Source organism: Ceratotherium simum, chromosome 16 (assembly GCF_057802395.1).
Source record: "Ceratotherium simum simum isolate JZ-2026a chromosome 16, ASM5780239v1, whole genome shotgun sequence".
Lineage (NCBI taxonomy): Eukaryota > Metazoa > Chordata > Mammalia > Perissodactyla > Rhinocerotidae > Ceratotherium > Ceratotherium simum.
The window spans coordinates 23,819,431-23,844,302 of NC_141915.1; the positions used below are offsets into that span (position 1 = coordinate 23,819,431).

At 38.0% G+C, this 24,872-nt stretch overlaps 1 protein-coding gene and 1 pseudogene across 2 annotated transcripts in view; both read left to right on the forward strand.

The window, feature by feature from the left end:
* Window positions 1-11,529, forward strand: part of LOC101392491 (schlafen family member 5) — a 33,064-nt gene extending 21,535 nt beyond the window's left edge. Inside the window, exons 4-5 of the mRNA XM_087440815.1 lie at window positions 1,848-2,568; window positions 2,741-11,529. Coding sequence (XP_087296941.1) covers window positions 1,848-2,568; window positions 2,741-3,551 — 1,532 coding nt within the window. The 3' untranslated portion in view covers window positions 3,552-11,529. The remainder of the gene's footprint in view (window positions 1-1,847; window positions 2,569-2,740) is intronic.
* A 2,049-nt stretch (window positions 11,530-13,578) lies between these two features.
* On the forward strand, window positions 13,579-23,494 carry LOC147914950 (schlafen family member 13-like; annotated as a pseudogene). The gene is made up of 4 exons (XR_015554798.1): window positions 13,579-13,600; window positions 14,853-14,960; window positions 20,903-21,624; window positions 21,823-23,494. The product of XR_015554798.1 is annotated as a schlafen family member 13-like (transcript).
* Window positions 23,495-24,872: the final 1,378 nt, after the last annotated feature.

A 24,872-nucleotide genomic window follows, 5' to 3' on the forward strand; every position in this document is an offset into this window, starting at 1 on the left:
AGAGATATTCAAGTACATTTATAATCAGTGAAATATGGTATATCTCTCAATTGTTTCAAAGTTTTATCCACATTATTACTCAAAATATTAAATTTTATTCCTAGCATGGGATCTTTATATGATGATAATTTCTGATTGTGAATTGCTGGCATGTAGGAAAGCTCTTAGTTTTAAAATGTACATTATACTATTTCCAAACATTTTACTTAATAATCTTATTAATGCAAAAGGAAAGGTAATTTTGAACTAACTGTTCCTATTTTTATACGTTTTATTTCTTTTACTTGTTTCAGTTCATTGGCCAATAATTCCAGAATGATGTTAAATCAAAATAGCAGTAGGAGGTGTCCTTAGTTTAGTCCACTTTTATGGAAAATAAAGCTAGTATTTCTCTGAGCCCGGACAAACTTTACTGGTGTGTCCAATTGCTTGCTGAACAGCCTCATGTACCACAGATATTCCAAACTGAGCATTTCCAAAATCAATCTCCTACTCTGACAATCATCTATTTCTTCTATATAGTCTGCATATTATTCTGTATCAAGTATTCTTTTTCTGCTGTTTCTTCTACATTATCTCTATCGATTGGAGAGTCCATTCTCCATCCAGCCAAGCACAGAAACCTAGATTCATCTTTGTCTCTTCCCCCACCCTCACTTAGAAATTCAAATTTTATGTGTATTTGAGTTTTTCTGGGGAGAGGGCTCATAGTTTTGGTTAGATTCCAGATTTGGGCTTGTCACCTCAAAAGGTTTAAGAACCTTTTGTATACACATAGAAAAAGCCAAAACTCGTTTCAAAAAGCACTTTTAAAAATTAATTTTTTAAATTTACGTCTGTAAAATGGAATTTTTTTGTTATACTGTTCTAAGCGATTTCAAATATGTAGAGATTCATGTAACCACCACCACAGTCAAGATAGACAATAATTCCAACACCCAAAAGAGACTCCTTCATGCTCCCCCTTTGTAGTCAAACTCTCCTTCAATGCCAACCCCTAAAAGCCGTTGATCTCTTCTCCATCCCTATAGTTTTGCCTTTCACAGAATGTCAGGTAGGTGAAATCATATAGTATATAACCTTTGCCAGGTGTTTTTTTTTTTCTGGTTTTATGGAGATATAATGGACATGTAACATCATGTGTAAGGTGTATAGTACGATGATTTCATACATGTATATATTGTGAAATGGTGACCGTGATAAGGTTAATTAACATTAATGTATCCATCACTTCACATAATCATCATTTGTGTGGGTACGTGTGGTGGGAACATTTAAGACCCCTCTCAGCAACTTTCAAGTGTATACTACAGTATTGTTAACTATAGTCAGCATTGCCAGGTGTTAGGATGGCACTATAGTGCCTTCCTCCCCACCATCATCGCCACCTCTTGCCCTCTCACTTTAGGTGTCAGCAACACACACTGCTTGGAGTTGCCTGAATGGAGCTTGCTGTTGCTTGTCTCTTGTGCTTTACTCATGAATCCTGTTTTGCCTCGCTCTCTGTTCTCCCGTCCTTCTACTGGCTAACTCGCAGCGATCCTTTAAGAAACAGCTCAAGTGTCTCCTTCATAAGACTCACATTTTCTTCTTTCTTAAGCTGTACGTCTCCTTGGTGTTCACATAATGCCTTGTGCACTTCCTTCCCATTGCATTTATCACTTTGTGTCATAATTATTGTTTGTCTCTGTTTATGCCAATCAATTATCAGCTCCATTGGACTGGGAATTGTTTTATCTTTTTGTTACTAATGCATAACCTAGGGCTGACACACAGTAGGGTCTAAATGTCGATTGAATCTTTTACACGTGGTGATGATTATGTATTCCAATTCTTTCCCTGTCTAGTATTTTCAGACAGAGTGGTGTATACTCCAGACAGCCTCTACAAAGAATTGATCTCACAACATAAAGGACTCAGAGACTTAATCAATAGAGAAATGCGCTCTGTCTCTCGAGGAATCTTGATTTTTTCTCGAAGCTGGGCTGTGGACTTGGGTCTGCCAGAGAAGCAGGGAGTAATCTGCGATGCTCTTCTACTTTCCCAGAACAACATCCCGCTCCTCTACACCATCCTCAGTGAGTGCGATGAGGGCTGGAAGGACTATTCTCTGCGAGTCGCCTGTTCCTTAAAGCTGAAGCTGGTGAACACAGGTGGCTACACTGGGAAACTGTGCATCACTCCCTTGGTCTTCCTGTTGAATCCTGATAGAACCGCAAACGCCCTTCATGGTTCTGATTTGCAAATTTACCCCGAGTCCTACAACCTTACGACCACCCAGCACATGGAAGCTCTGTTACAGTCCCTTGTGATAGTCCTGCTTGGGTTCAGATCTTTCTTAAGTGAAGAGCTGGGCTCTGAGGTTTTGAACCTACTCACAGATAAACAGTATGAGTTGCTTTCAAAGAACCTTCGCAAGACCAGAGAGCTGTTTGTTCACGGCTTACCTGGATCAGGGAAGACCATCCTGGCTCTTAGGATCATGGAGAAGATCAGGAATGTGTTTGGCTGTCAACCAGGTGACATTCTCTACGTCTGTGAGAACCAGCCCCTGATGAAGTTTGTGAGGTACGCAGCCTAAGTATATTCACTGTCTTTTCTTGAGTAACTCTGACTGATGTGGCTTTAAGTTTACATGCTAAGAGTCATATTATATTTACTATTTTCAGATGAGTTTAAGAGTAGAATTAGCTTCCTTTGTTTGATTGGGGAAACTTGACTATATTTCTTACATTTTCAGCAAGAAAAATATCTGCCAGGCAGTGACCCGGAAAACCTTCATGAAAAATAACTTTGAAAGGACTCAACACATCATCATCGATGAAGCTCAGAATTTCCGCACTGAAGATGGGGACTGGTATGAGAAGGCAAGAACCATCACTCGGAGAGAAAACGGTAACCGAGGAATTCTCTGGATCTTTCTGGACTACTTTCAGACCAGCCACTTGAGTTGCAACGGCCTCCCCCATTTCTTAGACCAGGATCCAAAAGAAGAGCTCACCAGAGTGGTCCGCAATGCAGATCCAATAGCCAACTACCTACAAAAAGTAATGCAGGAGGTCACAGAAAATCCTCCACCTAACATCCCCCCTGCATGCCTGGAGATGGTCCATGAAGCTAAATGGGTTCAGGGTGTCCCAGGCAATTTCCAGATTGTGGAGTGCTCGGACTTGGAGGAGATGGTGGTCCAGCTAGCAGAGAGGTGCCAGTTTCTCTTGAGGAATGCTTATTCCCCCAAGGATATTGCTGTGCTTTTCAGCAAAGCAAGTGAAGTGGAAATATATAAAGAGAAGCTTCTAAGAGCAATGAGGAGGAGAAGAATGTCTCAGCTCGATGAGGGAAATGATCTGTTAGTACGGATCAAGGACGCGACAGATATGGAGGGCAATCACATCGTGTTAGACAGTGTCCGTCGATTTTCGGGCCTGGAAAGAAACATCGTGTTTGGCGTCAATCCAGTGGCAGCTGAGCCAGCTGTTTCCCACAATCTTCTGCTCTGTCTAGCTTCCAGGGCAAAGAAACATCTGTATATTCTGAAAGTTTCTATCTGACAAGAAGATCCCGGTCTAAGAAACAATTAGGTAGCTCTCATCTCTAGTTAACTGTGAAACTATTGGATCTAAACATTTAATCATCAAACGTTTAATGAGCACTCATTGTGAGCCACATACTCTTCTAGGTGCTGGGGGTTGGGGATAGCAAACGAGACAGACAAGATTCCTTCTTTGGAGCAGAGGCAGATCACAGACAAGTAAACAGATAGAAGGAATTTTAGATAGTAATGAGACATCATAGTACTAATTAGAGGCGCTGAGTTGCAGAGATTGTGCGTGTGTGTGTGTGCGCGCGCGCGCGCGCGCACGTGCATGAGTAGGTAGGTAGGTAGGTAGAGGGAGGGGTTATTCAGGGCAGTCAGGGAAGCCTCCGTGAGGGAAGAATTCACGAGAAGATCTTTGAGCCAAGAGTGCCAGGCAGACTCAGATATTTTCATTAGTTTAACACAGCTGTGGTGCAAAAATGCTTGAGTGCGATGTCCTGGGAGAGTATGAAGGATGGAGAAGGGTAGCGTTCCTGGCCTTTTATGGGCCAAGAGTGGTTGTGATATGTTTCAAAATGTAAGATCAGAAGGTGCAAGTTATAATTTTTTGGAAGACCACATTACATTACTTCATTATTTTCCATGTTCTTTCTTTTAATGGCATTAGTATTTTTGATCACTATGTTTTAAAATACTTTGTGTGTGCCTTTTGGTTATTTGGCATCTCAGCTCTTTAGCTCTGCTTTAATAGTGTTCCTGTGGAGAATCTTAGGTTACTACACAAAGGTAAGATGGCCACAGTTCCCCAGGGAGACATATTGTGTTTTATTCATTAATTTTAAAATGAAAGGGTCTTCAAGAGGATGAATTACTGGACTCAAAGGTTACATTTTATTTTTTGTTTAATTTAATAAGCAATGAAATGATAAAGTAAATCCAGTATCTTTGTTCTGCTGAGTCTTCAGGATTTCAAGGAGTCTCTCAAAGGCTATTGCTGCAGAAGTGCAAACTGCTTGTGTGCCATAGGTCTCTCAGAAATTCTCCCAATATTTCAAGCCAAACAAATCTCTCTTTTCTGAGGGACAGAAACTAAAAAATTCAGAGAGTTAATTCTCTATTGAATACAGAAAGACTCTACTATTTCCTAAGAATAGAGAAATTTAAATCTCATTGTAAGGAGTATGAACTTGAAGCTAGAATTGATTATTTTTGGCAGCTGGTTACAATATTAGAACTTCTAAAATTTTAAGACATGCCCATGCGAAAGCATGGAATTAATCTATTGTGAAATGATTTATAACTAACTTGAAATATATTGCAAATCACTTACTCTAGGATAGTATAGAGAGAGATATTTAAAATAAAATGATTAATATAAAAATTGGCAATTCTCAATAAAGAGCTGAAAAAATTCAGATCATAGACTCTCCCTTTACCAACACCTAAAAGAATAAGCAAAATTAGTAAAACTACAGCCAAAAGTTTACCAGCTAGAGAGAAGCAAAGAATGGAGCTCAACCTCATGCCATAAACATCTGATAGCTGTATATTGACATAAAAAATAGAATAAAAAAGATTAATATAAAGTCATAGCTACTATCTCACCTGCCCAAAGCAGTACTGAATAAAGAGGGTACATGAAAGAAAGAAAACCAGAATTCTCATTAATATGACCAATTTCAAGAGTGGCAGCTGAGGCATTGAGTAGGTGGCCCAGGGAAACACAAGGAGACCCTCAAGAGTAGAAGTCCCTGACTGTCCTTGAGGACTCTCTATAGGGATAGGAAGTGTTTTTTAGGGTTTCATGTGACTACAATGAAGGAGGAAAAGCACACAGGAATAGGGAAGAGCCCCTTGGTATAGTGGAGTTAATGGAATCTCATAGGCAACTATCAAGAGTACAAGCCAGGCTAACAGTGAGGGCCTCATATAACACAAGATCAGATCAGGCTACAGAAAAGTACATGAAAGATTCCACCCAGACCTCTACCTATACACTGGAGAGGAAGACAAACAAGTTCTACTTTATAAAAGAAAGTTGTCAAAGAGAGTCCTTTCGTACCATCTTAAAGTACATGGAAAGACTATACTGAGCTGCTCTTATTAAGCGTTAGAAAGATAAGTGGCACGATAACCAGACACAAAGACTATAGGGAAAAATGTGAAAAAGAAACATGCTATGAGCCAGATGAAGAGCCTACCCTGAAAGGAAGTATAACTCCAGGGACAAAAGTAAACTCCCACAAGTGTCTCATGCTATAGAAGAATTTGAGAAGTCCATAAATTCAATAAAACAAGAGTTGAAAGACAAAATGATAAAGCAGCGAAAAGAGTTGAATAGGGGTATTGCTAAGGAAACGGATTGTGAAACATTACAGAGGAAAAGTAAGTTAGAAACAACAAGAAATTGAAAAGTCAATTTGTGCCATATAGGAAGCCTTAAGATAGTCACATAAACGGAGAGAAATAAGACAAATATTAAGGTAATTATAAAGAAGATATATCTGGAGTAAAATGATCCACTAAGAATGGATATGAAGTACAGAACTAAATAAATGGCACAGGAAAAAATTCTAAGATATAATATAGGAAATTTTTCCTAAAATAAATCCTCAGATTGAAAGAATTCTAAACAATCCAAGCAGAAAAATCTAACTATCTGTGTGAAGGATCATGCCAGCTTCTGATTTCTCCAGAGAAATATTCAATACAGGAAGACAATGGATGTGTTGCATTTTTATTTTCATTCAGTTGCTTTTTAATCCAACTTGACAATTTCTGCCCTTTAATTGAGGTGTTTATTTCATTTTAAATGTTTTATTTTGAAATACTTAGAGATTCATAGGAAGTTGCAAAGGTAGTAGAGAGTAGTACAGAAGGATCCCCTGTTTCCTTCACCCACTTTCTAAACCATTTATTTTTAGTGGGATTATTGTTATCTTTGGGTTTTAATCTACCCTATTGCAAATTTTTTCTATTTTCTCATCTATATTCTTTGTTTCCTTTTTTCCTCTTTTTCTGCATCCTTTTGACTTAATTGTGCATTTTTTTTTGAGGAAGATTTGCCCTGAGCTAACATCTGTTGCCAATCCTCTTTGTTCCCTTTTTATCTCTCCAAAGCCCCAGTAGATAGTTTTATGTCATAGTTGTACATCCATCTAGTTGCTCTATGTGGGACACCTCAGCATGGCTTGATAAGCGGTGCATAGGTCCATGCCCAGATCCGAACTGGTGAATCCTGGGCCACCACTGAAGGGAAGCATGCGAACTTAACTGCCGTGCCACCAGGCTGGCCCCTTAATTGTGTATTTTCTAATGATTACATTTTATCTCCTTTACTGGTTTATTAGTTATAACTCTTGGTTTTGTTATTTTAGTGGTAGCTCTAGGGTTTACAGTATATATCTTTGACCTTATCACAGTCTACCTTCAAGTGATATTATACTATTTCCTGTATTGTATAAAGTATTTACAACAGTATTCTTCCATTTCTCCTTTTCAAGACTTTGTGCTATTGTTGAGATACGTTTTACTTCTATATAAATCCCATAATATGTTGATATTATCTTTTAAAGAGGTTTACATAATATGAAAAAGATTTCTTTACACTTACATATGCAGTTACCATTTCTGGTGGTTTTTATTCCTTTGTGTGAATCTAGATTTCCATCTTGCCTCATTTTCCTTCAGTTCAAAGGAATTTCTTTAACGTTTCTTATAGTGTAGGTCTGCTGCTGATGAAGTCATTCAGATTTTGAAAATATGAAATCATGAAAAAAGTCTTCATTTCACTCCTGTTTTTGAAAGATAGTTTTGCTGGGTAGAGACCTAGGTTGGTAGTTTTGTCTTTCAGTAATTTAAATATTTTGCTTCATTGTCTTCTATCTTGCATCGTTTCCAATGATAAATCTGCTGTCATTCTTATTTTTGTTCCTCTGTACTTAGTGTGTCATTTTTCTCTGACTGCTTTTAAGATTTTTTCTTTACTACTGGTTTAAGCAACTTAATTATGGTGATTTTCAGTAATTAAAAAAATTTCTTGTGCTTGAGGTTTGTTGAGAGCTCCTTGGATCTATGGGTTGACAGTTTTCATCAAATTTGGAAATTTTTCAGCCATTATTTCTTCCAATATATTTTCTATATTCCTTCCTCTCCTCAGGTACTCCAATTATAAGCATATTAGGCCACTTGACTTTGTTCCACAACTCACTGGTTCTCTGTGCTTTAAGTTTTTTTCTTTGTGTTTTATATCAGGTTGTTTCTGTTGCTAGGTCTTCAAGTTCAATAATCTTTTCTTCTGCATGCAATGTCTAATATGCCATTAATTCTGTTTGGTGTATTTTTCATCTCAGACATTTTTTCATCTTCTAGACTTTCCCTAGAAGCTTGATTTGGATCCTTTTAAAAATATTTTCCATGTTCCTATTTAACATATTCAATCTTTCTTTTAGATTTTTGAACATATGGAACACTGGTATAATGTCTATATTAATATTGTGGGCTATCAATTATATTATCTGTGTTAATTCTGAATCAATTTCAAATAATTTTTTCCCTTTATGGTTGGTATTTTCCAGCTTCTTTGCATACCTGGTAATTTTTTATTAGATGCCAGACATTGTGAGTTTTACCATGTTGGATGTTGAATGTTTTTGTATTCTTCTAAGTACTTTTGAGCTTTGTTTTGAGGCACAGTTCAGTTACTGGGAAATAGTTTGATCCTTTTGGATCTTGTTTTCAAGCTTTTTTATACAGGACCAGGGCAGAATTTAGTCTAGGATTAACTTTTTGCACCTCCTGAGGCAAAATTCTTCTGAGTACTCTACCTAATGCCTTGTTATTGTTGATGTTTTTCACCCTGGTTGGTGGGACCATACTATTTCCAGCACTATGTGAGCTCCAAGGATTGTTCCCTCTAATACTTTTGGGTGAGTCTTTCTCCATCCTCAAGTGTTTCCTCGCAGCCATGAGCTGATAAGCTCTCAGTTGAGTACTCAAAGGGAGTGCTTTGCAGATTTTAGAATTTTCTCTCTGTGAAGCTCTCTCTTCTTTGGTATTCTTCCCTACAAACTCTAGTTTCCTTGGTCTCCCTACAGTCAACTCTGTCTATTCACCTCATGGAGACTTCCAAACTGTATCTGAGTTTTCCGTCCCTGAAACGCTGCCTAGAAACTTTCTATAGGCAGTAAGCTGGAGGCAATGATAGAGATCACCTCATAAGTTTCCCCGATTTCAGCGATCACATTCCTTCATTGACTGGTTTACAATGTCTTAAGACCTGTTGTTTCACATATTCTGTCTGATTTTGCAGTTGTTTCAGAAGAGAGGGTAAATGTGGTCCCTATTACTCCATCTCGACCACAAGCATCTAAGAAGACAATGAAGCAATAAGTATATAGTTCTTAGGGAGAGAAGTTTTGACTTAGAAATATTAAATTTGACCTAGCCAAAATATTGTTCTAGTACAAAGGCAACTCACAGATATTTTTGGACATAAAAGAATTCTATGAACACAGGACCCATTAATCATTCTTGAAGAAAAATTACTCAGTGAGGAAATCCAGCTAAGCAGGCAATATGTGAAAATAAAGGATAGTGGTAATTGGACTTGAAACCTGTTTATATGTATATAATTAAGCTATATAGGAATTATGATTACAGAAAAGAATATTATGAACCTTGACAAAGTAAAAATACTTTTACATCAGATAGACTTTTTTTTCAGTCAGCAGTAGCAGAATCTGGATGATTTAAACAAACAACAAAAAAAGAATTTATTGGAATCGTAAGGGGGACCACTCACAGCATCAAAAGACAAGCTGACTGAATAGGCCTTGGAGAAGTGAGGGGCCTCGGAAGCTCCAAGGGTCTGGATGGTGGGTGTGAACTGGCTCCACTCATTTTCCTCACTTGGCTTGTGAAGGTCAGATTTCTGTGAGAGAGCTGTGTGTGCCCAGCTGGCTCCAGGAAGGCCCTTGGTTGAAAATCCCCAAAAGGCTTGATGTAAAGTGGAAAGATTAGTTCCTCGAAAGAGTATCAGTTACTAAAGTAGAGGGAGAGGATGATCAGTAGGTCAAAACAACAGATGCCCTTTACAGTAAATCACAAAATTTAGGGAGTGAGGAAGTTTGAATGCTAATGTCATCTTTCATGGCAAGGAGTGATCAATGCTAATACAGATTTCCAAATAACTTTAAAAATGATCCCAAACATTTTAATGCTTTTTGCAATTTAGTTATTTTAATATAGGATAAATCTTTTGGTAACTAAAAGTTCTTGAGTTAACGAAATATATTCAATAGTTCATCTCTTCAATTTTAGTAGTTGCTTTTCCTTCAGTTAAGTTCAAGCAAAATAAATGTAAAAATAATTTCAAAATAGTATGTATAATATCATTCTACTTAATATATTTAATTCTGTCTAGCTTTTCTTATATTTTATCTGATATATTAAACAACAGTTCTCTGGAATATGTTAACCTTGAATGTTTCTGGTTGCTGGGATTATGGGTGACTTGTTGCTCGCTTTTTTCTTTCAGTATTGCTAGAATTGATTTTATTGACTTTATGCCTTTGTATAAAGACCTTGAAGGTCACCTGTGAAATCTCTCTTTCAAAACAAAATTCAGAGAAATAATGAAAAGATATTTTAGAACATTACTATATATATAGTCATATTCAAAAACAAGAAAAGCACCTCTTCAGGGATTAAAAACTATGAGGCATTTGCATGAGTAGAAAAGAGTAGGCTAAACCACAGTAATAAACAGAGGCTGCCACTACCACAAGGCCAGGACAACCATTGTTGCAAAGCCAGGAGTGAATCCCCCAGGCAGAAATTGTTGCCCTGAAGCTGAGGCCAAGTCTATTCGGCCCCCACTTGGCCGGACCAAGGCCTAGAACTAAAATACCCACACCTCAGCCTGTCTCAGTGTTAGCACTATTGGCAGATTGCGCAGGATAATTCTTTGTTGTGAGGGGCTTTCCTGGATGTTTAGCAGTAAAGCCTCTCCTCCCCAGTTGTGACAAGCAAAAATGTCTTCAGACGTTGCCCAATGTCCCCCCGAGGGGCAAAATCACCACCGCCAAACCTCCTTAGACTAAAAGAGTTCCTGAATAGTGGGCAGAATATATAAGTCAAACATGTAACACATTATAGTCATGATTCAGAACATTAAAGATTTCTTTAATCCTAAAGAGAAAAAAGTTTAGCTAATCTACAAGAAGAAGGATGAATTCGGCAGTAACTGTTTCATCAGCAAGGGTGGGTGCAAGAAGCATGTGGGCAGTATGTTCAAACTGCGGTGGGAACAACTTCGCATCTAGACTCCTCTCCCCAAACTATCGTTCAAGGTTGAGGGAAAAATAAATACATTTTCAGACTTGCAACGACTTGCAATTTTTTTTTTATCAACCATAGCCCATTCCTGAAAGAATAACTGAATAATGTACCCCGGTGAGAGAAAAATGAACTGAGGAGAATGTAGTGGTTTCGAGAAAGAAAAGTGGACAAATAAATCAGTAGAACATAAGGTTAATCTATGTGTATTATTTTCCAGTTGCCAGATAATTCCATAGCCTTTCTATAGGCAAACTACATCTACTTAGAAGATATAATGAAATAAAAGCCCTTTATTTGTAATTCCAACAAAAAAGATAATTAAGAATAAGTGAACAAGAAATGTACAAGCTCTGTATGAATAGAATTAAGAAGTGAAACTGAAGAACACAAAAGAGAACTTGAAGAGATAAATAGCAGACTGTGTTTTTGGATAAGAAGACTTAAAAATCATTAAAAATCCAGTTTCACTAAGTTAATCTACAAATTCAATGTAATCCCAATAATACCAACAATCTTTCCCCAAAGCGTCACAATGATTTTAAAGTTCACTGAAAAATAAAAAGCAAGAATTTCCAGAAAAATCTAAAAAGGATGAAACCTGAGGGTAATTAGCATTACCATATATTAAAACATTATAAAGCTACAATAATTAAAATAATGTGGTTCTACTGTGTGGCAGGTCAATGGGACAGACAGTAATGTCCAAAAATAAGTTCCAATATACGTGGGAATGTAGCCTATGTTAAAGGTTGCATTCAGATTGGTTGGGAAAATATGGATTATTCAATAAATGGTGTTGAATGACTTGGGTGCCTATCTGAAAAAAAATATTAAGCTTGGGCCATACACCACATTTGATACCAAAATAAATTCCAAGTAGATCCAATACTTAAATGTAAAAATATGGAGTCAAGGAAGTATATGGAGAAAACGTAGGACATTTATTTTTATAATCCCAGCATAAGGAAGGCCTAAAGATGGCCCCCACTCGGAAACCATGAGAGAAAATATTGATTATTTTAAGCAAATTATCTTTGTAGCAAATACACCCTAAAAAGATCAAGAGAAAAACAACACACTGCAAAAATATTTGCAACAAAAATCATAGACAAATAGTTAACTCCTCATTTTTTAAAAAGTTTTGATAAATCAAAGAGAAAAATTCTAAGATTCCAAAAGAAAAACAGGCAAAGGATGTGAACAGGCAGAAGAACACAGAAAAGGAATTTAAAATAGTTCCTAAGAATATGGAAACTTTAGTCATGATATAGAAGTATCAATTAAAAACTACAACAAGACATCGCTCTTTTTCACTTATTAGGTTGACAATTAGATTAAGTTTAATCTTAATGATTTTGCTCTTTGGCAGGGGAAAAGCACTTTCATACATTGCCGTAAAATAGTACAACTCTTATCGAGAACAATCTGGCAGTAGCTATCAAAATTTTAAATGCACACATCCCTTTACCTAGCAATTCCTCTTTTAGGAATTTATTCAACATATATGCTCGAACATGTATGAAATGACTTCGGCAAGCTAATTGAATTTCACTTTATTTCTAATAGCAGAAGACTGCAAAATAGTAAGTACCCACCAGGAAGTCTCGAATTGATTAACTCAGGGCATAGCAACACGTTGTAATACTATGAAGCCATAAAAAAAGAGAGATCTCTATATGTGTTCATGTGGGATCATCTTTTTGTGTGTGTGTGTGTGTGGAAGAGTGGCCCTGAGCTAACACCTGTTGCCAAGCTTACTATTTTTCTCCACCGCCCCCCCAGAGCCCCAGTACATAGTTGTATATCATAGTTGTAGAGTTGTAGCTCTTCTATGTGGGAAGCCACCCCAGCATGGCTTGATGAGCCGTGAGTAGGTCCGCACCCGGACCTAGAGGTGAACCCAGGGCCGCCGAAGTGGAATGCGCAAACTTGACCGCTACCCCATGGGGCTGGCCCCCGATGTGGGCCCACCTTTAAGATACACTGTATCATGAGCAAAGCAACGTGTGGAAAAATGTCTATCTTTTGCTTATGGAATTGATAAGAATAACTTAATCTAGACAATCTTATTCGAAAGTTCCAGTGGAAAAATAAACATGCAGGAAGAGCCAGGAAATAAAAACTAAAAAAGAAGAGCAACACGAGGGGCCATCTAGATATTAAATCATTATAAAGCCCCAAATGAAAGTAGAGTTTATTGGCACATAATTAGACCAAGGGCAAGAATAGAAGGTCTGGAAATAGATGCAAACACAAGGGAGAATTTAGTTTATGATGGAATTGACTCTCAGGTAAGTAGAGAAAAAATGGATGTTTCAGTAAAGAGATATTGGGATAACTGGGTGGCAATTTATTTTTAAAAAGATGGATTCACATTTCATGCAATAGACCAACATTGGAGTGGATGATAAGAGTAAGCAAGTTCTGCGATGTGCTAAAGAAAGTGTTGACCCGACTCTTTGACAGAGAAAATTAAAAAAGCAGTATACGAGTTACCTTGTGTCCACTTTTGCCGATCCCAATGCCAGATAAATTTCAAAGTCAGAATCTTGGATGTGCTAGCCAGGGGAGAGCTGTATGGCTATGCTTGTGTGATCAGAGTGAAGCCATTCTGTTGTGCAGTGTTCTCAGAAGCTCCCAGTTCATGGATGGTGAAGGGTAAGAACGTCTGCAGCCTGACAACTGAGGAATGGGTAGACATGATGATGGACTCAGATCCAGGTAAGAGGCAGAAAACTCCCTCCCTGTCCTTTCCAGCTCTTTGACACCTCCATATTAAACAGATTTTCCTTTGTTTCCCATGACTTTGAACTTCTCACACCCACGAAACTCTGTTTTTTTTTTTTTTAATTTCCAAGCGTCCTACTCTCCACGCGTTAGAATTTGTTGGGTGATTAGAAGCCCAAATCAAGTGTCTTATAATAGGCAATTGTCCTTATCAGAAGATGAACAACAAATTGTTTGAAATCGTTGCCTTGCAGTGGTGTAGTGGAACTGGCTCTTCCTGGCTCCAGAGCCGTTTATTAAATTTTCAGGAATTGTGTGAGCCAGTTGTTAAACACAGTCATTGTTAAAAATTAAGTTATATACCAAAAAAAAAAATTGTTATATAAACTTACAATTAAACAAATTATATTAAACACAAATGTAATAAATACAAACTCACCACTTCCTAATTATTTACTACATTTTATTATTATCTATGCTTGTGAGGTTATTTATATCTATTGCATCCGTATGATGGAAATACTATAAAATGGTGTGTTACTGTGCATTTCTTTCCAACTCTGCAGTTTTTGTGTTTGTGTGTGTGAGGAAGATCAGCCCTGAGCTAACATCCAATGCCAATCCTCCTCTTTTTTGCTGAGGAAGACTGGCCCTGGGCTAACATCTGTGCCCATCTTTCTCTACTTTATATGGGACGCCACTACAGCATGGCTTAACAAGCGGTGTGTGGGTGCGCGACCAGGATCCAAACAAGCGAACCCCGGGCCGCTGAAGCGGGGAAGGCACACTTAACCACTGCACCACCGGGCCTGCCCCCCAACTCTGCATTTAGTGACATCACACTGGTAGCTTGAAATTGCCCCTGGTGAGAATATTTACACCACAGAAATAAGATGCATCAGAGATATGTGTACTAAAAGAATGTGCTACATATCATAAAAGAAATACAAACAAAATGCTATACAGACATAGAGAATGAAGAATTATATTGAATAAGAAGCACGTTCAAACTTCCAAATAATTTCTCTTTAATGGTGGATTTTGGCAACCTTCATATGCAATAAAGACAGCTGACTACATGAGGTGAATTGGGCATTATCTTGCCATTATCTCTGAAGTCACACCACCTAGACAGTTATATGATACACCCACTCATAAGGCCTCTTCAGTGGTGAAGAGATGAACTAACACGTCAGAATAACATGAGTTTTCTTTCTTTGTCAATATCGTCGATGTCTGTGCAAAGACTTTAAATCTCAGCTGAGCCAGTCCAGTGGGCCTCCCCTTAGCAGACCAGTGTACGCCAGGAAAGGCCTGGAACATAAGAAGGATCTCCAGCAACTCTTATTTCCAGGTAGTAACTATGGTTTGCCTACTTGACACCAGCCAGTTTCTATGTTAGGATAAAGGGAGATAAACTGTTATGTTTGTTTTTTAAAATCCTGGAAGTATGCTCTTTAAACCTTTGTGTACGAGGTGATAATGCTACGAGCATATTGGTGATAAATAGTTTATCACCAAAAATGAACCCTCAGTGACCTCATCAGCTGAGGCAATACCACATACAGAATCCAGGAACATTATTGCCCTTCAAGACCTTTTGGTCTTGTACTTCTCAAATCGGACTGATCATCAGTATTTCTGATTATTTTAAAAAGTAAAGATAGCTGTGTCCCCACTCTAGACTTAATAAATTAGAATATCTTGGGACAGCACCACACAATGCGCATTTTTCTCAAGCTACTTACATGATTCTGATGCTCATCCAGATTGGAAACTTTTCATGTAGTCGAAGTAGAAGCACACACTGCACCAGGAGCAAAAAACTGCCCACTCCTGCCAGATTTTCCAGAGGAGTGGTGATTATGAATATGAAAAAAGAGTAAAGATTTATATCAAGATGTAACACAAAACAAAATAAAATGAAGATCAATTATGAACATTTCTGAATACGTTTTGAGTGTAGAAGAAACAATCGTGCTTCTTTCAGCACAGAATCATGAGCACCAAGGACAGTGCCTGTTTTCTGTGCTCATCCCTCGCTCCCTGCGTTAGGCTTTACCTAGGAGTCCATTGCTGGCCTCTTTCTAGACTCCTAGAGAGGGAAAACCACCTGCTCAAGTCTATGCAGCAAGTCAATGGCTTATCTGACATTAGAATTTGATACACAAATGTCCTATATATGTGTGAATGTCTATCAAGGACCATTAAGTTAATAGATAATGACTGCCCAATTTAAGATTTCATTTTTTTCCTCAACTAATTGAGGTCTTTGCATTCATTTGCGTATCAAATTTACATTTAAAAACCTGTCTATAATAAACAGGATTAGATCCTAAGGTAAACATAAGCATTGATAATTATTTTCTGAACTCAGTAAGCTCCATTTTAGTAGAGTTTATTACCTTGGAATAAATTATAACTTAAACAAAATATTGGGCTGTATGCTCAGAGCAACAATCTATTATTCTTGTGTAAAAAAATCAATTTTCCAGGAATTGTACCAAAAATTTGAGGAATAGATACTTCCAACATTATTTAAATTGTTCCAGAGCCATAGAAAAAGAATGAAAATTACCAAGTTATTTTTTAAGCAAGAGTAATGGTAATCGCAAAACTTGAAAGAGATAGCACAAAAAAAGGAAAACTCAGACTAGTCTTACTTATGAGTGAGGATGCAAGATAGAACTCCAGGAATGAAAGGATGGATCAACATTAAGAGAGTTTTTGTTATAATTCATCATTTCTATATATCTATGCAGAAAAATTATGTAATTGCTAATACACTAAAAAAGGCATTTGAAAAAACTTAATACACATTCTTGATTTTTATAAAACTTTCAATACATTAGGAACCCATAGATACTTCTTTAACGTTATATCTGTATATCTATATCTATGTATATCCCTCAAAGACTATCATGTTAATTGGGAGATATTGGAGGGATTCTGTTAAACTCAGGAATAAAACAAGCACATGCACTATTACAACTTCCGTGTAATATTAGTTAGCCAATGCAATTAGATAAGAGAAAGAATTTAGAGGCATAAAAATTAAAGAAGATAGGGGCCGGCACCATGGCTTAGCAGTTAAGTGCTCACGCTCTGCTGCTGGTAGCCCCGGGTTCGGATTCCAGGGGCACACCGATGCACTGCTCGTCAGGCCATGCTGTGGGGGCGTCCCACATAAAGTGGAGGAAGATCGGCACAGATGTTAGCTCAGGGCCAGTCTTCCTCTGCAAAAAGAAGAAGATTGGCATGGATGTTAGCTCGGGGCTGACCTTCCTCACACACACAAAAAAAAAATTAAAGAAGATAGGACTATACCTCTGGAAAACTCAAGAGAATCAGTGAAAAACTACTATAAACAAAAGAATCAAGAATGAGTAGAAATAATCACATTACATAGCATTATAAGAAGCATATGTGAAAATTAATATGCAGAATTCCATATCCTAATATAACAATGAAAGAAAATACTCAAGTTTCAATAGCAACAAAAAGTTAACATATCTAGGATAAACCAATCTCAGAAAAAGGTTAAAAAAATATTTAACTTTGAATACCTCTGATGAACACCTGAATCAAATGGAAACACGTCATGTTCTTGAAATGAAGAGTCAACATCATAAGGTTGTCAATTCTATGTTATTTTATAAACTTAGTGAGATATCAGTTAAAAAAAAAGAGAATAACTTAATCTAGACAATCTTATTCTAAAGTTCCAGTGGAAAAATAAACATGCAGGAAAAGCCAGGAAATAAAAACTAAAAAAGAAGAGCAACACGAGGGGCCATCTAGATATTAAATCATTATAAAGCCTCAAATGAAAGTAGAGTTGTATTGGCATATAGTTAGACCAAGGGCACAGGATAGAAGGTCTGGAAACATGCAAACACAAGGGAGAATTTAGTTTATGATGGAATTGACTCTCAGGTAAGTAGAGAAAAAATGGATGTTTCAATAAATAGTTATTGGGATAACTGGGTGGCAATTTATTTTTAAAAAGAGGGATTCACACTTCATGCCATAGACCAACATAACCTCTAAATGGATCAAAATTTTAAAACTAAAAAAATTAAAGCCATAAGCGTTCTAGAAGAAAGCATGGCTAGATGCCTTTATAATTTTGGCATGAGGATTAGAAAAAACCAAGATTCGAATTCTAGAGGCCATGAAAGTAGAGACTGATATATATGAGTGCATAAAGAAAATGAACACTAAAGCCATAAAGAACAAAGTCAAAGGGCCATTGCCCAACTGGGGAAAGTATATGCAACTCATATCACAAACAAAGGGCCAAAGTCTCTAATATATAAAGAGATTCCAGAAATTGATAGGGATAAAAAACAGCTTACAAAAATCAACAAAGAGAATTCACAGAAAATAAAATTCAAATGGCTTTCAAATATTTGAAAAGATGATTAACATTAATCAAAATAAAAGACATGCAAATTAAAATGAGATATCATTTCTATCTATTGGATTGTAAAAAATAAAGAAATCTGACATTATCTTTTATATGCTATGTTGTGGGGAAACAGGCCTTCTTATACATTATTAGTGGGATTGCATATTGGTTCAGCTCCACTGGAGAACAATTTGGCAATAGCTATCGGAATTACAAATGCATTTACCCTTTTACCCGGGAATGCCACTGCTGAGACTTTATTCTTTATATAGACCTGTACACATACCAAATGTACAATTACTCATTGCAATATTATTGTAATAGCAAAAGATTGGGGGCAAAAACCCAAGCACATATCAGTGGGGACTGGTTAAATAAAAAAAAATGGCATGTCATATAAGTGTGGGGAAAAAACACCGATAAGGAAGTTCTTCATGTGCTGATATGGAAAGATCTCCAACATATATTGTTAAGTGAAAAACAGTCAAGTGTTGAACAGTTTGCTACCTATTGTGTACGAAAGGGGGAAATATTTCCATAAGGAAATTTTGGAAGAATAGGCAAGAAACTAAAAAAAAGTATCTGTGGTAGGGGAGGAGGATGGGGTTGGGAAGGCAGGAAATGGAGCAAATAGGAGTAGGAGCATTTTGGCATTTGGACTATGGGAATGTATTAGCTAATTAAAATTATTTTTCTTAAAGCCAATTTTCATTTTAAAAGTCTGCTCTTAGATTGTGGACACTAACAGTGGTAAACAAAAAGTTTGGCTTTTGTTTTGCAATTGGACTCCAGATATTAAGAATAAGGATGTCCTCAGCACATTAATTATCAGCATTGATTGACAATAATTTGGCTTCAGGTTAAACACTGTCAATGTTTCTCTTGGAAGAAATGCAGTGACTGTCTGAAAAAGAAATTTTGTCTATGACTGGAGTTATTGCTACTAGAGACAGTCAGAGCCCGGGGTGTAGGTCAGACTCAACCAGGCCCTAATGATCTTCATCCTGGTGTCCCAAACCATTAGGAGCCCTCACCCGATTTCCTGTAGTTTGAAAACAACTGCTCTGGACACTCTAGTGCTCTGTTTCTAAAGATTTCACTAGATCCATGGTGAGATTAATGCCCAGTATGGATACAAAGTTCTGTGGGAGTCCTGGACAGAAGGACAGACACGGGAGTTCTGGGAAGAATGAGAGAAGTTTGTCAGGTGACATAAGTGGAGGAGGGCATTAGAGTCTCAGGGCACACCTATGCAAAGGCACAGAGGCCCCAGGTCACATGGGGAGTGGTGACTATTCTAGTGCACGTGGAATGGTGGCATTTATTGAACACCTAGTCTGGCCCCTGTAATTTGCTAAGTGTCATGTGCAATATCAAAGAAATGAAAAGGACACTTCTTGCCTTCACATAATTTCCTGAGGAAGCATGTCCCATTATATAATTAAAGACATATAAGACCTCTTCAGTGATGAGGTAAAACACGTTTGCTGTGAACATCAAGCGCTGTGGTGACTTTCTTCACTTATCAGGCAGGGTTAGTCTATGTGGCTTGCAGGGCAGTGCAGTAGAGTGGAAACAACGGAGGGTCTGGTGTCTGAGACCTGGGTTTGGATGCTGGCTCTGCCATTTCCTAGGGTGTGACCACGGGCAAGTCACTTGACCTGTTTGAGTTCTCATTTGCTCATATGAAAAAGAGAATAATAAGTATATTTCCTCGCAGAATTGTGAGGACTGGAGGTGTGTGTAAACTCCCTGGTATAGTCAACAGATGATGTGTTTTCTTATTTTATACTTCCTTTGCTTTCTAAAGCTCCATTTTGAGCATATCTTTATATTACCCTATTTTGTCCATTCTAAGATGAATGTTTTCCCTCATCTTTTAACATCTCTAAAATCTGGATGTGTCTCATAACAGGTGCCATCTCCTACTCACTATCACCCAGGTTACAGGCATAATCAAGTTGTGCGGACACCTGGTACTAGTGAGAAAGCACAGCAACAATGGATAATGAAAAATTACCGGTGAAATATGGGTGATTTCACTTGAAATTACCATTACAAATCCTGATTCTGGTTTGTGATCTGACACCACTACAACATGATTAAGACAATCTCTTCATTTTTTTCCCCCTTTGGAACAAATGATCATCGAAATAAGTTTAAAACCCTACAGTGCAATTTTATTCTCATGTCACATCATTGTTCCCTGCTCTCTCACGACAAAGGGAAGACTCTTGTGATGGATGGAATCTCACATTGATCTCTAAGGGCACGATGTCAGAGTTCTGCCTCAGGAGAGGTAGCTCAGGGGCTAACCTCAGGGTCTCCCAGTCCAGGACTGCAGGGAGTTCTCTGCTAACAAAAGGTTTCATGTGGCTGCATCTTCTCTCCAAATATTTATCAGCATCTTCTTCTTGGAGGGCTCCTTCTACCTCCATCGGCGGGGACTGTTCAGGGACATTTTGAGATTCAGATACTTTGAGAGATGGAGGGGAACAGAACAAACATTTCTCAAGCAGCTACAATGAGCCAGATACTTCATGTTATAACATTTATTCCTCATCATAGGAGGTGTATCTTTTTTGTTTGTTTTTTATCTCACAGATAAGGAAACAGAATCTTAGAGAGGTTAAGAAATCTTCAAAGATCATAAACATAATAAGCACACAGGTTTAGATGAAGTGTGCCAGATTTTTCAAGCTTTCTTTTCCTTTATTGTAACATAATAATATTTGCAAAAGAATATATAGTAGGCTATAATTTATCATAATTAATAAAATTAATTATGATTAAGTATAGATGTAATAATTAATTGTGATTAATTATACTTAATAATAAAAATAAATGTGATTTTGCCCCCAATTTATAATTCTTTCCATGTCTAGTGCCCCCAGGACATCTGCAATACACTCCTGAATCCCTCTGGAAGGAGCTGTCCAAACAGCATGAAGGTCTGGAGGAATTAATAGAGAAGCAAATGCGTCCTTTCTCCCAGAGAATTTTGATCCTCTCTGGAAGCTGGGCTGTGGACCTGAACTTGCAAGAGAAGCAGGGAGTCATCTGCGATGCTCTGCTGATAGCACAGGACAGCCCCCCGTTCTCTGCACCATTCTCAGGGAGAAGGACGCAGACGGCAGTTCTACTGCACCCGCACCGCCTTCACTGTGAAGCAGAAGCTGGTGAACAGGGGCGGCTACACCGGGAAGCTGTGTGTCAGGACCAAGGTCCTCCACCTGAGTCCTGAGAGCCATGCGGAGTCCTTGGCGGGTTCCGGCTCCTCCATCGATTACCCCGGGTCCCGTAACCTTGCAGACACCCAGCAAATGGAAGCCTTGCTGCAGTCCCTTGTGATTGTGCTGCTCAGCTTCAGATCTTTCTTGAGTGACCAGCTTGGCTGTGAGGTTTTAAATCTGCTCACAGCCCGACAGTATGAGATCTTCTCAACAAACCTCCGCAAGAACAGAGAATTGTTTATCCATGGCTTACCTGGCTCAGGGAAGACCATCATGGCCATGAAGATCACGGAGAAGATCAGGAATACGTTTCACTGTGAAGCAGATGAAATTCTCTACATTTGTGAGAACCAGCCTCTGAGGAACTTCATCAGGTAAGCAGTGGCATCTCACTGTCGCCAAATGAGGTACAGTCTGAATTCACTCCACACAACCCTCACTCCTTGTTCCTTGAGAGTTTGGTGGTAAAATGATCTGTGACAACAGTCCCATGTTCCAAGGAGCATGGTAGAGTCATTTCCCTCCTTTATTTATTTGAAGAAAACCTGAGTGTGTCATTTTAATTTTTACAGTAATACAAGCATCTGCCAGGCAGTGACCCGGAAAACTTTCATGAAGCATATCTTGGAAAAGATTCAACACATCATCATCGATGAAGCTCAGAATTTCCACACTGAAGATGGGGATTGGTATAGGAAGGCAAAAAGCATCACTCAGAGAGAAAAGGACTGCCCAGGAATTCTCTGGATCTTTCTGGACTACTTTCAGAGCAGCCACTTGAGTTGCAAGGGCCTCCCCCGTTTCTCAGCCCAGTTTCCAAGAGAAGAGCTCACCAGAGTGGTCCGCAATGCAGATCCAATAGCCAACTACCTACAAAACGCAATGCAGGACGTCAGAAGATAAACCTCCACCTAACATCCCTCCAGGGTGTCTGGAGTTGGTCCATGAAGCTAAATGGGCTCAGGGCGTTCCAGGTAGCTTCGAGATTCTGAGGTGCTCGGACTTGGAGGAGATGGTGGTCCAGGTAGCAGAGAAGTGCTGGTTTTTCTTGAGGAATGGTTATTCCCCCAAGGATATTGCTGTGCTTTTCAGCAAAGTAAGTGAAGTGGAAAAAGATGAAGATAAGTTTCTAAGAGCAATGAAGAAGAAGAAAGAGTCTGAGCTCAATGATGCATCCATTTTGGCCAGTCACATCCTGCTGGTCGATTTTTAGGCCTTGAAAGAAACGTTGTATTTGGGATCAATCCAGTGGTAGCTGAGCCAGCCATTTTCAACAATCTTCTGCTCTGTCTGGCTTCCAGAGCGCAGAAACATCTGTATATTCTGACACTTTCTAACTGAAAGAAAGACCTCAATCTAAGAAGAACTGATAAAGTATTCCCTGTGTCCCTGCAGTTTCAGAAAAGGAATGACTATTCTGCATCGTAAAAGTATTATTCCTAACAGTGGAACCTGGTAAGAAGACTGGCTTCAGAGTTGTTGCTATATTCTGTGAAAAGAACTTCTAAAAGTCTAATTCTGATTGGTCCTATTAATTAATTCTTTTATTGCCTTGCTATTTATATTTATATTGACATTTAATTTTTTAAAACATAACATAAGTTTTCTTTGGTAAGCCAGAAGAGAATTGTTGGTAATTCCTTCTTTGTCCACACTTGAACAGCAATAAAACATATAACTGCACTGTATTTCTTTATTTTATAAGGAATTCAAGAACTCGTGGCTCTTTAATTTTAACAAAGAATGATATGAATTGGACGATTAATCTGAGAGCTGGTGAGTAGTCCCACCACAGCCAATTTCAAGCTACCTGTTGAAGCTGTGACATCCTGAGGCTCCCAGCATCTCTGAGAATTGAACAGCTGGCTCTTGTGAGCCCGTGTCAGCCAGCTCCAGCACCGGGCCACAGCTGAAGCCGTTCCAGCAGGCTCTGATGTGCCTTTTTCTCAGCCACGATATTTTTAGAAAGAGAAAACATTTACATTAGAAAAATGGAACACTGTAAACATTTATTTAAATTACTTAGTTGTTTTTATATTGATATATATATAATATATAGTATTCTGTTCAAAAGGCAATATTTGCCTTTCTACTGACTGATACATAACTCACTTGAGTGATCTTGAAAGGCAACTATTCCAAGTAGAATACCATTATGATATTCATTCATCTGAAGACTAATTTCTAAATTGATTTAATATATTGTGCAATATTAGCAAAAGAATAAGGCTCACCAGAACAATATGGCCAGGAAGCAGAGGAAGGTTGCCACACAACATTTTAACACGCACTTTTAAAAAATATCATGAAGCAACTGCAACTCCAGAAGAATATCGCAAATCAGATGTAAAGGAGCACAGATAAGACACGGCCCCACCAAAAGAGGATGTGAATGTAAAGTAACCCAATCAAGAGAGGAAGAACACCACAAAAGAACTTCAGAAGCAAAGGCTAGATTACAAGATGCACAGGGATAATCAGCACAATAGAAAGCAAGATAAGAAATCTAAAAATATAAATAAGAAAAGCCCAAAACAGTAAGCAGAAATAAAGAGATTTTGAAAAGATTAGAGAGAAGGAGATAGTACGGAAGATAGGCAATGGATTTTCAATGTGTGTATAATTGGAGTTGCTCAGAGAGTAATATAAAGCAATAGAAGAGAAATATACATATAAATTATATTTATAATCTAGTCCAATTTATAATTGGACTGTAAAGATAGAGAATCCACTGGCAGCCACACAGAAAGACTGAGTCACTTTGAAGGAGTATCAGGTTGGCATCGGCCTTCTCAGAAGAATGTTTCATGCCAGGAAAGAGTGGAGAGACACCAACAAAAGAGCCCTGGAAAGGATGTGCGAGCCGTGCATATGTGAGCGTTTCTCTGCAGCCTCTTGGTCCTTCAAGAGTGAAGACTAGAGACAAACAATTTTGTCTAGGTAAGAACTCAGGGAAGACCAAGCACATGAATCCTCCCTGAGGAACTTATTAGAGGATGACCTTCATCCAACCAAGAAATGATTGTAGAAACTTGGGCACAAAGGTTATCAGTGAACATTGGCTATAGTGAACTGTAGATCTAAGATCAAAGACAAAGGTAGAGGTAAGGGTGACAAGATAATATGTAAATGATATATACTGTGACAATATAGAAATTGCATACCTAAGGGGAAGACCACAGAAGAAGAGAAGTCTTATTGCCTCATAGGTCATATCTGACAAAAAGATAACCGTTTTAAGCTGGTAAAACTATTTGTAGAAAATTAAGTATATTTAAAAGTACAAAGATAAACACTAAAAACACGATACGATTCATTGGATGGTAGAGGAGAGGGAAACAGTAGGGGAGGGAGAATTTACAAGATAATTTTATTAAGACTCATGGGAATGGTCTAAAGAAGAGAGAGCTAAGAGTATTATATAAAGACATTGCTTGTCCTTTTTATTTTCCTCAAAAGTCTCTCTTCTGTCTTCTGTATTCTTCTTTTACCCCCAAATTCTGTTTACTTCTTAGGCAAGGTGATATAGATTTTGTTTTGATTTGTTGCTTTCTTCTGACCCATCCCTCATGCTCTTATCTTCTACCAGTGACATAGGCTGCTAATGGTCTCTCAATATTTA